Raw genomic sequence first — 12,840 nt, forward strand, 5'->3', positions numbered from 1 at the left:
GCCACTGCCCTCCAGCCTGGGCGACAGAGTGAGACTCCAACTCAAAAAAAAAAAAAAATCCTGTTTGAGGATCAAGTGGACTGATAGTTTGTGACCTCTGGGGATAAAAAAGGTCATTTTTGAATCACAGAGTACTTCATTCCCTTTAAATGGCACCCAGAAGCCCTTGGAACTTTGGAAATGATTATCTAAAGTTGTAATATGCAGTCAAGCATGATGACTTGTGTGTAATCCCAGCACTTTGGGAGACCAAGATAGGAGGATCACTTGAGGCCAGGAGTTCAAGAACAGCCTGGGCAATATAGGGAGACCCCATCTCTAAAACAAAGCAAAACAACAACAGCGTAATATTCATGCAGACTCTGGCACTAAAACCCAATTGGGTAAGAGCAGGGTTTTATAGCCCTTATCCAAACTACCTAATTTTACTTTACCAAAAAAAATTTGTAGAGACAGGGTCTTGCTATGTCGTCCAGGCTGGACTCTAACTACTGGCCTCAAGCAATCTTCCCGCACTGGCCTCCCAAAGTGTTGGGATTGCATGTGTGAGCCACTGTGCCTAGCCCCAAATACTCTAAATGTTAGACAATGCATCACGCACTCAAAGGCCAGAGACTGTATTGGGGTCTTTTATTTCAGATGTGAGTCACATTCCATTGAGACCCCTAGGGGTGGCTCTCTCCCACTAGGTCCCCTCCCTGCTTTTCCCACTAGTGTGTACTGCCCACGTGGCTGCACTCACCATCAGCACTTGCCTTCCTGCTTACACTTCTTTTCTCTTTTTCTCCACCCTCCTCACATCCGGGTATTCCAAGCGCCCCTCTTTCCTTGTGCTGTAATTATTCCAGGCTGATTTCTTCAACTGTCTACCACCCTGCCTGATGGGAACCCAAGCCTTGTGTAATGCAGTTCTTTACATATTCCAAAGATGGCACCTGGAGGTCCAGCAGGAGAAGACACTTGTTTACTTAAGAAGGCACCTATGGTGGCGGGTTGGTGAGGAAAGGTTCTGTCCACGAGGCACCAATGACAGCAGATTGGGGCAGTATGGCAAACAGTTTTATAGGCAAGCAAGTCAATTAATCAGATATAGGGAGAACGAGGCAATGTCCAAACAATGGCCTCACACCTTAGCATCCTCAAGAATAAAGAAGGGGGGAAAAGAAACAGAAAAAAGTCTTCCTGATTGTCTATCTAGAACCTTCCAGGCTGCCCAGAGTGACAATGCTATGGGCATCTTCTTATGTCTCCCGATTTGGTGAATGCCAGACCCTGGAGGTAGAAAAGTAAAGAGAACAACCCACTGGGACTGGCCAGCAACAGCTGCAGTCCCCACTGCTTGCTCATACCTACAGCTTCATATTCTGTGTCCTCTGGAACCAGACATGGCTGGCTCCAGTTTGACTCGTGTTCCTCCGTGTCCTCCATGTAATATTTCCACACCCTATCATTTTTGCATGGAGCCCAGGTAAGTCCGTCAGTTTGCCCTTTCTCATCTTGTCATTTATAAACTGGTGCTGAGAAGTCTTTTTCCCAAAGTAGGATTTTAGGAATACTTTAATTGTCCTCCATCATTTGTTTTGGGCAGCGATTCTCTTCCTGGACTGTACATTAGAGGTACCTGAAGAGTTTTCTAAAAATACTGACGCCGGATCTCACACCATACTAATTAAATTGTCATCTCTGAGGGTGGAGCTTGGTCTGGCTTTTTGTTTCTTTGCTTTTTAGCTGTCTGGAGTAATTATAATTTGTAGCTAGTGCTGAGGATTGCTGATATAATTATATACATATCACTTATTTGGCAATCATTGGCTGAGTTCCCAGCCATTATAATAGTCACTGGTGATCCCACAGTGAATCCAGCCCCGGTCCTGTCTTCATGGGCCTTGCAATCTAGTGGGAGAGTCGAACAGAAGTGTACATAAATAATTAAGTGATTGCAGATCGCAATAATTGCTAGAAGGGTGATAAATGGGTTGATATAATAGAGAATAGTAGCAGGGATCTGGCTTTGATATGGTGGTCAGAGAAGGCTGAGTTCTAGAGATGAGAAGGAGCTGAACTTCCCAAGTAGAGGAGGAAGCACACCAGAAGTCTCTGGGGAAAGAGGTCCGCTTGTTGTAGGAACCAACAGAAGGTCAGTGTGGCTTGGGGGTCGTCAGTGTGGCTTGGGGGGAGGCATAAAAAAAAAAGGTGTTAGAGAGATCAGTTGGTGCCAGTGAATGTTGGATCTTGAAGGCCACAGTAAGTCTTTTAAAATTGATTCTAATTGCAATGAAAAACTTTTGAAAGATTTTTAAAAGATGTCTGAAAGCTGATCTACCTCTTTAAGAAATGTCTGGTGAAAGACAATGCTACTGCATTGGAGATGGAGAAAGATGAATGGATTCTAAAAGTGTTCTGAAAGTAGGTCCAAAATGTGTTGCAGGTAGCTTATGTAACTGATAAATATTGGCAGCATTATGGATCAGATGAGGGGAGGCTCACAATTTAGGAACTTGTCACTGGAAATCAAGTGTTCTCTTTGGGGCAGGTCAAGGCTGAGATGTTATGAGATGTCCAAGTAGAGATGTCAAGGAAACCAGCAGTCTCCAGCTTTTTTGGCATCAGGGACCAGTTCCAGGAAGACAACTTTTCCAGGGACTGGAGATTTGGGGGATGTACAGTTAAACCTCACTACTAATGTTAATCTATATTTGCAGCCGCTCCCCAGTGCTAGCATCACCACCTCAGCTCCACCTCAGATCATCAGGTATTCGATTCTCATAAGGAGCATGCAACCTAGATCCCTGGCATGTGCAGTTCACAATAGGGTTTGGTGCTCCTATGAGAACTAATGCCGCTGCTGATCTGACAAGAGACAGAGCTCAGGGGATAATGTGAGTGACCCGAGTGGGTGACCTGAAACTACAAATAAAACTTCACTTGCTCGCCCGCTGCTCACCTCCTGCTGTGTGGCCCAATTCCTAACAGGCCACGGACCAGTCTGGTCTGTGACCCATGGGGTTGGGGACCCCTGAAGTAGACAGTTGGATATATGAGTCTGGAGCTCAGAAAACAGATCTAGAAGAAAGACATAAATTTAGGCATTGTCAGGATATAGAAATTATGTAAAGCAATTAAAATGAATGAGATCATCCAGGGAGAGAATGCACGCAGAGAAAAATTGGCCTCAGACCACTCTCTGAAGAACATCATCAGTTAATTCTGGGGTTGAGGAAGAGGAGAAGCCAGTAGAGGACACTGAGTAAGGGTGTCCAAAGAAAAAGAGGAAGAAGGAAAACTGGAAGATTATTGGTGTCCCAGAAATTGCAAAAGGGGAGTGTTTCAAGAGTGAACAGTGAGCTCTGTAAAAAGATGACCACATGTAAGAGTGAAGGGAGGGGCAGTGGAAGGGAGAAGGGGGAAAAAAGGGTGAAAAAACTTCCCTCAAGATGTATAATACAATGAGAGAGAGAGAGAGAGAGAGAGAGAGAGAGAGAGAGAGAGAGAAGGATGCATTCAAATTAGGGAGGTGGGAAAAGAGAGGAAACCAAAAAAAAAGGGAACTGAGGATAGAAGCAACTAGATAGACCCATAGTCTCAAACTGCAGCACTGATATTTGAGTGTATCTTTTATATATTTCATTCTGGAAGCTTCCCAATTGATGGTAGAGCCTTACCCAGATCTGCATGTAAAAGAGAGTAGGCCTGGCGGTGGACTTGACATGGATCGATGGTAGAACATCCTAGTAGCTCAGCGAATACTCTCCAAGGATAATGTGAACTATATTGGCTCAGGGCTTTGGGGGTGATGAGAACCATGAAAATGCAGACTCATTGCAAATAGTATTTATTGCAGTTTGCAATAATTTTAATGATTCTCATACATATAGCTTCTCTGAGTGCAGCATCATCACGTTATGCCTTCTCTTACATATAACATCATGCGGCGAGTCATGCCAAGCAAGGCCTACAAACAAAAGGTCTGCCTTTCTTTAAAAAACGGGCTGCTCCTAGTATTTGCCTAATTCATTATGATAATTACAACCATGGCATGAAACATAAATAAGCACATTCATACATGAAGCACAAAGACAGGAAAATAAAGAACAGTGCAAAAATAGAAGAATGCTTACGTTGTATATCAGTTTCAGTATTACTAATACACTGGCCTCTGTAATATATCTATGTCTACAATAATATGTCATATTATTTTGCAATTGGTGGTGAAAAAATAATCTGCATCTTGTTTCCACTTCAATCCTTATGGAGGAGCTGTGGTTCAGCAGTCTGAGAAAGACACATAGGGATGTCCATTTGTTAAAGCTACAGGGCCTGTGGAAGGTTAAAGGGCTGGAGGTAGGAAAATCCAGTAATGAAAATATTCTACAAGTTTCTCAGCACAGATCTTAGAAAAGAGGCCACAGAAGGAAAGAGAAGTAATGTTGGACAGCCCACAATGGCCCTGGACAAGGAATTTCATTTGTATGTACAGGGCAGTGACTGAAGGGGCAGCGTGTTGCAAGAAGACTGTGTTCCAGGTCACTTGCTCATGTCAAGGATGTGGCAGGGGACAGTGTTTAATGTACTTCGCACAGGACCCAGCCACGACCTTGGACAGGCAGCTGCTCAGTCTTTTCCTATCACAGTTGCAGAGACTTCCTGCCCTACTCAATGTAAGCTTTCCCTTCTGTTTCATTGAGTCAAAGCCCAAGTTCTTGCTGTGACCTCCAAAGTACCACTTGATGTAACCACTTCAGAAGCACACATAGAAAGCTCGCTCTTAAAATCCTTTGCCTTCCCCTCTTCTCTTCACTCAAACCACCTGGTTCCTTTGCACTCACTGTCCTTCAACCTGAAATCCACTTCCCCCCAGACAGCCACCTTCTCTCTCCCTTACTTCTCTCAAGATGCACTTAAATGTTATCTTCCTATGAAGCCGCCCCTGGGGCATCCCTCCCCAGCCTGCTCCTCCCTCTTACATGCTTTATTTTATTCTTCTTAGTATACATCGCACTCTGATAAACCACAGAATGTACTTATCTTGTTACTGCCTCTCTCTCTGTATTGTCTCCATCGCTGAGAGCTCTGTGAAGAAAGGGATTTTTATCTATTTTGTTCAGTACTGTATCCCCAGTGCCCAGAACAGTGCAGAAAACACCCAATACATAGTTGTTGAAAAAATAGATAAATAAAACAGAAGCAGCTCTACATATTTCCCAGTAACAAATTACATTCTTGTTTTCTGAAAATTAATTCAAGTTAGATAAACATTGTATTTTTAGACCGTTTCGTCTTTGCACTAATCACCCCACTCAAAAACATGACATATGTAAAACTGAGGTTAGGTGTGGGCTCTTCAACGCTCCATTACAGAAGACCAAGAGAAAAAGCTAAACCCAGTGGTGTTATTCCTTTACCTTACATCTATCCTTTGGAAATACATGACCAAATTGCTTACCATCACAATCTCAAAATCTACTCTTAGGTATTGACTTGCTTAACTTGTCCCTCTGCCCCCACTCTAAATGGTAGCCCTTGGTTTCTGAAGCAGCGTAGAGTAAGAACAACTTGTAATTGGGGAAGAAATCATTGCTGGTGACCTCATCTTCAATTACTGACTTTCTAGTGACATTGCATAATTTCACAGAGAATTAGCACTGACACCTGCAAAGTTGTGGCTCTCCCAACCCCCTTTATCATCTCTTCAGACTCCTTAAAGAAGGAAATGATCAATTTATCATTTTGTGTTGGCAATGGAATGCCCCTAATACTTGTCACCTACGAGAGAGTTGAAAGATGACGTGTTCGCTTTCTGGAAACGGTGGGCCATTACTTTAAATGGAATTGAAATTCCAATTTATTATTTCCCAAAATATGAGCTTAGTGATAATCATAACATTTCAGAGGTTTCCTCCCCTTTGAGGTTCCCTGGATCCTGCCAGGGTGCTCCCAACTCATAAAAGCATAGTTACCCTCAGGGCCATGCAGGGATGAGGAAGCAATTTCTCATGGGCTGGGACCTACATTCCCCATATAATAAGGACTGAGGGAGACTAGTGCCCAATTCTGCAGTCCCAGACAGCTGCCCAAGGAGAGGCATGAATGTGCAGTGTCTCGCACGTTACAAACGTTTGTTAATTGACTGATCATTCATGGTGTGACAGCCCCATAACTCAGCTATCCCATTCAGTCAGAAATTAACTCAGTAATCAAAGTCATTAAAAGGAAAAAAAAAAAAACTTACAGCACCAGCCAGATGGTGGGGAAATCAGACAGATGAAAGGAAAATGACTGTAGGTCATTGAGTAAGACACTGGGTGGCAAAACCTGCTCCCCAGGCCTGGTTGTATTCCAAATTCTAGTTTGGGTGAGATTTGGCAGACTTTCCAAAGTCCTAGTTTATTCTAACCTTCCTTGTGAGCAACAGCAGTGTTGGTCAGATGGACAAGGCATGTGGGGAATCTGTCCAAATGGCCCCGTGTGAATCTGGGCTCTTGATGTATGTGGATAACTGGGAAAAAGAGGAGGGAGACTTGCAGGCCTGATTCTACCATTGTGGGGCCTTGGGCAAGAATGTGAATGAAAACCCACTCCTGTTCCCCTGCCTGAGACCACCGCACACAGCAAAAAGCCTCAACATTCCACGTGTAGCCGAGTTCTGACCATGCCTCTTGCAACAGCTACCCCTTGGCCACCTCAGCTCTCAACCTTGGGGAGACTGACCCAGGGAAGATGCCCACACAGGCCTTGGAAATGGGCTCAGGGCTATTCATGAAGGGAATCCCAAGGCCCAGGAGCACGATCTAGAGTATGAGTCAGATACACCAGATGGGCACATTCCATTGACTTCAAGGATTCCCCACCTTGTGGAGAGGGATCTCTCTAGAAGAGACAGAGCAGGATCCTCTAAAGTGGGACCCAAATCAGGAGTCCCTCTTGCTGGAGCCTGAGGGTCATAATGTAAATGTGTAGGCTAAGCCCTATTCTCACTATCATTCTCATCCCTAGCACTCTCCTCAGACCCCCAGTGGCCAGGCCACGAAGAGAACTCTTCATGTCTATCATTTAGTCCATAAGTCATAAAAAATTATCCTTGATCCCATGTCTTTTTTTAGAGCCTTGGACAGAGAGAAGCAAAAATATCCCAAACTCACACTGAGTTGTTTCCCTTCACATCTCTTAGCAGTCACTGAAAGGTGATCAGAGACTCAGGTTGGGTTTCTATCCTCTGGCACTGAAGTGACAAAGTTGACCTCACAGTCAACCCTAGAATCCAGAGAGAAATCTCAGACCCTCCTCCCTACTACTAGATGGCACACTGTGTTTTGGGGACTTGCGTGCTCAAAATGTTAGCTATGACAAAAGGTTTTGAGTCTTAAGACACCCCAAGTAACTTTTACTTTAGGAATTTGAAATACAGCCTCACTACGATGCTGTCTCCCTAACAAAGTAGTACCTTTAAAATATTTAACAACTTGAAAAGGAAACCAAGCTTGGATTTTCCTTTCAGACGCTAAGGAAATAGTGTTTCACTTCTGTCTGCAATTCACCATCTCCTCAGACAAAGAAGGCTCTTATGGTAAAAGCAATGACATTTTCTCCACAATTTTCAAATAAAAGATAAAGAGAAAACAGCATTGCAGGCTTTTTGTTAGGATCTAACAATAAAGGAATAATACGGTTTTGCCAGGGGAGAGCTCTGGTTTTAAGCTCAGAATACAAAAATAGTTACACTGACAAATTTTACAAAAGAACATCCTCAGTTACCACTCTGAGGCTGGCAGAAAGCGAAATTTCAAGAAAATTATATTATTTGATTATTTGATGATGATGGAGTCGACAGGACCAGTCCTATGTGTGATTCTCAAGTAGGAGAAATGTGATTTCAGTTTTTCTGCTAACCCCTGTCCTCACCCTCACCCTAGTCTCTATCTCAATCCACACTTGACCTCCAGGAAAGGAATGGGAGTCGGCCATCCTTGTATATAGTTCCCCATACCTGGAATATTCTCCCCATACAGTCCAGCCTCCTTTTGCTCTGCTAACTTTTCCTACGGCTTCTTCTGGCTACTTCCAAAGAACCTTCCATGGTGCTGTCCACCCTCTGAGTAATAGCACCCTGGGCCGGGTGCAGTGACTGATGCCTGTAATCTTAACACTTTGGGAGGTTGAGGCAAGAGTATCACTTGAGCCCAGGAGTTGGAGACCAGCCTGGGCAACACAGCAAGACCTCATCTCCACAAAAAAAAAAAAAAAAAAAAAAAAAGAGCCAGGTGTGGTGGCACACGCCTGTAGTCCCAGCTACTCAAGAAATTGAGGTGGAATGATCGCCTGAAACCCAGGAAGTCAAGGCTGTGGGGAGCCGTGATTATGCCACTGTACTCCAGTCTGGGTGAGAGTTCGACCCTGACTCAAAAAAACAAAAAACAGCACCCCCCCCAAAAAAACCCAACAGCACCCTTAACTCTCCCTACACTACACTCACTATAACTGGTTTATAATTGTTTTTAACGTCCCCTGCCCAATTATTGTCTGTCAGAGCAGAAACCATGTGTATTTTCTTTAGTATTTAAATCTCCACGACTATCCTTGGATTGGCACATAATAAGTCTAATTTAATAAAGGAATGAGTGAATTAATTAATGAAAACTTAATCCAGTATATTGCCACTCTCAGGATATTTGGATTAACTTTCATTGACGAGTAAGAAAGCATTTGCCCTTCTGAAGGAATCATAAGCTTAATGGGAGAGTATTTGGAGAAAGAAAGCACTGTAACATATTTTTTTAGGTTGCCTACCCTGCTGTAGTTAGAGTTCCCTGATATGGAGTGGGTGGAGATTGGGAATAAAATTGGGTAATTTCACATAAGTGGAGAAATTAGGGTTTGAGCTCAAATTGGTTTGACCTAAATCAAAGGATTATGATAAGGACTTGTAAGAAGAAAGGAATACAAAAAAACCACAGGAATATTATCTGAAACACCAGGGACATGTTATTTAAAAAAAAAACAAAACTAGGAATAGCCACCAATTAGTAAACATTTACATGTGTCAGTTACAATGCCAAACGCTAATTATGCATTATAGTCCCTAACATACAAAAAGCACGTTTGTAAATCCAATTCATTTTAAGTCCAACAAAGTTAGCCTAAATACCCAACTAACACAATCGACTATATTGTACTATATGTATTTAATAGGCTATAGTTATTTCTGGTGATGAGAAATAATAGATAAAAAATGCAGGCTGGGCACGGTGGCTCACGCCTATAATCCCAGCACTTTGGGAGGCTGAGGTGAGAGGATTATCTGAGCCCACAGGTTCGAAACCAGCCTGGGCAACTTGGTGAGACCTCATCTCTACAACAAATCAAAAAATTAGCTGGGTGTGGTGGCGTGTGCCTGTAGTTCAAACTACTTGGAAGGCTGAGGTGGAAGAATTGTCTGAGCCCAGCAGGTCAAGGCTGCAGTAGCCGTGAGCGTGCCATGGGGCTCCAGCCTGGGCAACAGAGTGATACTCCAACTCGAAAGAAATGCAGGTGTGTGCCTTTAAAGTTCGTAACTTGAAGGTATGTATGCAGAAGACTTACTGTAATAAGTAAAGGAATCAGCATTTGAGCCCAAATTTTACCGAAGTCAGAAAACCATCTCAGCAAGCTCCCTATTAACTAGAACCCTATATAGCACCTGGGATACAACAGCAGCTGGGAATCCCATAGAGTCCTGACCATCCACTGTACTCCTGACACAGTCCCTTTTGCCACCCGCTTCCACCCCTTGTGCCATCTACCCACCCAGGGGTCTCCCATTCTCCATCCTCAGGCGAGATGACCCATCAGAGTTTCCAGGTCCCGTATAGTGTGCCCCCATCCTGTGGAGCTCTCACCTAGACCACAGCTGCATCTGGAAAGATGATCCCATCTTAAATGAGAGTAGAATAATAATAGTTTACTAAACAAAGTAAATGTTTATTTTTCTCACACATAAACTTTCTAGGTTGAAGAAAGTTAAAGTCCAGGGCTGGGCTGGTGATTCCAGGTGTCTGGGATTCATACTCTTTCTTTCTTGTTTTTCCATATACACGGTTTCTTTCTTTTTCTTTTCTTCTTTCTTTCTTCCTTTTTCTTTTCTTTCTATTTTATTTATTTCTTTTTTTTTTTTTTGAGTTGGAGTCTCACTCTGTCACCCAGACTGGAGTGCAGCGGCCGCTCCTGGCCACCGCAGCCTTGACCTGCTGGGCTCCAGCGATTCTTCCGCCTCAGCCTTCCGAGTAGCTGGAACTACAGGTGCACGCTACCACGCCCGGCTGATTTTTTATTTATTTATTTATTGTAGAGATGAGGTCTCGCTGCCCAGGCGTGTCTCGAACCCACGGGCTCAGGCAATCCACTCACCCAGCCTCCCAAAGGTGCTGGATTACAGGCTGAGCCACCGAACCTGGCTCTATTTTCTTTCTTTCAAAGGCATGGACAAGGTTTGCCTTTTTGTAAAATTTTATTTTATTTTTGTAGAGACAGGGTCTCTCTATGTTGCCCAGGCTGGTCTTGAACTCCTGGCCTCAAGCAATCCTCCCACACTGGCCTCTTAGCTGGGATTACAGGAGTGAGTCACTGTGCGTGGCTTTAATTTTTGTGGCTATCTTGTCCCAAGTGTCTGCTGGAGCTCCAACCATTGCATCCATATTCCAGCTACAGGAAGGAGGAAATGGGAAAGAAAAGGCTGATCCCTCATACCTGTATACTTTAAGGAAACTTACATCCCAGCCACCCTCCACAGAACAATGTCATCTTTATTCATGGCAGCCACATACCCAGCTAAAAATCTGAATTCTGTTACAAACAAGGAGAATAGATCTTCTCTATCTCAATACCTTATCCATAGGTACCTTTGCCCAGGTCTGCTCTGTGCAGCTATGACCAGCTGGAAGCTGGAGGAGCTGTATTAACTCTTTTGGAGGGAGGTTTGGAGACTTTCACAAGCGGCTGCCTGGCAGGCATTTATCCTGCTTGGCCTGTGAAGGTCAGAGACATTCATTCTCTTGAAGCCACATCATGGCAGTGGTTGCTTTGTAGCCTGATTGCCACTGTACTTTCAAGGTGCCCAGCAATTCGGCCTTCACATCATGCAAAGAGGAGTATATCTGGCAGGGCACAGTGGCTCAACCTGTAATCCCAGCATTTTGGGAGGCTGAGGCGAGTGGATTGCCTAGCCCCGTGGATTCAAGACCAGCCCGGGCAACTTGGTGAGACTTTGTCTCTACAATAAAATTTTTAAAAATTAGCCAGTTGTGGTAGTGCGCATCTGTAGTTCCGACTACCTGGAGGATTGAGGCAGAAAGATCGCCGGAGCCCAGCAGGTTGACACTGGGGTGGTCGTGAGCATGCCACTGCACTGCAGCCTGGGCGACAAAGTGAGACTCCAACTCAAAAAAAAAAGTATCTTCCAGATACTTTTATCTGTAAGATTAGCTGAATTCTAACCACTCCTTGACCCTCACCTCACCCCTGCAAGCACACACCATAACCCCAAGCACTACCACCCACAGATTGGAGAATCAAGCTCATGATTACAAATATGCAATGATATATTTTTGCAGAAGAATGAAAATTAGGATGATGATAAAGGTTTCCTTGGTTTGTACGCTGACCCACTTCCCTGTTCCCTACAATCAGGAAATATTTGTCCCAACACGTCGTTTGTTTGTTCTGTTGCAGGCTCCTGCGGCTGTCTTGTCATGGTATTGTTTGCCTCTGAAGTGAAAATTCACCACCTCACAGAAAAGATTGCAAATTATAAAGAAGGGACTTACGCCTACAAAACGCAAAGTGAAAAATACACCACCTCGTTCTGGGTCGTTTTCATTTGCTTTTTTGTTCATTTTCTGAATGGGCTCCTAATACGGCTTGCTGGATTTCAGTTCCCTTTTGCAAAATCTAAAGACACAGAGACAACGAATGTAGCTGCAGATATAATGTACTGAAAGGCAAATGTTTCTATAATTTTCTAAGTAAGGGAATAGACTTGCTTTGGCCGCTTTTAGATATGGTTAATTTTGCTCATTCTTTTAGATTGCATAAGTTCCTCTGTGACAATGTTTACAAGCTATGCACTAAGGAAACAGGCTAGAAAGTAAAGGAAGCAGAAGGAAGACCTCAGAAAATGTTTGCCTGCTGGGAAATTACTTGACCAGGTAGTCTAAGGCAGTTGACTAGGATAGACAACTTGTTACTCCAAATACACATCAAAATTCAAGATGCCTTTCTATCAGGGAGGAATCAGGAATCGAAAGGTGTGTGGCGTATATTTTAATAAAAACAAATACTATGTCTGATGTATCCACACATTTGTTGCCACAGATGTCAGAAAACCAAGCTGGAGTCGCTTTCCTAAATGATAGTGCATTAAATGAACATCTATAAAACATATCAATGCATTTTTTAAAAAAAGTCTATTTAAAGCATAGTCTATTAACCATGTCTATTAACCATGCTGATAAAAATGTGCAAATCTCTAAAAGAAAAAAAGAGGAAATAACAAAGCTGAGGGTACTTTCCCTCTTTTGCCTAAGTCCAAACTACATTCACAATGGCACTTTCAATGGACATAATTGCTGGGACTACTGAAGAATCAGAAAAAAACGATTCCTTGGCAGGGTGTGATGGCTCAAGCCTGTAATCCCAGCACTTTGGGAGGCTGAGGTGAGAAGATTGCCTAAGCCTAGGGGTTCAAGACCAGCCTGGGCAACTTGATGAGACCTTGTCTCTACAATAAATCAAAAAATTAGCTGGGCATGGTGGCACATGCCTGTAGTTCCAGCTGCTTTGGAGACCGAGGCAGAAGGATCACCTGAGTCC

General features: G+C 43.6%; 1 protein-coding gene across 1 annotated transcript in view; it reads left to right on the forward strand.

Moving 5' to 3' along the window:
* CLRN1 (clarin 1) overlaps positions 1-11,966 on the forward strand; it is a 42,233-nt gene extending 30,267 nt beyond the window's left edge. Inside the window, 2 exon segments of the mRNA XM_021718458.1 lie at positions 670-671; positions 11,701-11,966. Of these exon segments, the coding sequence (XP_021574133.1) occupies positions 670-671; positions 11,701-11,966 (268 nt within the window).
* The last annotated feature ends 874 nt before the right edge of the window (positions 11,967-12,840 follow it).

The sequence above is a fragment of the Carlito syrichta genome, unplaced genomic scaffold (assembly GCF_000164805.1).
Source record: "Carlito syrichta isolate Samal-C Ts95f unplaced genomic scaffold, Tarsius_syrichta-2.0.1 Scaffold312196, whole genome shotgun sequence".
In the NCBI taxonomy this organism is placed as follows: Eukaryota; Metazoa; Chordata; class Mammalia; order Primates; family Tarsiidae; genus Carlito; species Carlito syrichta.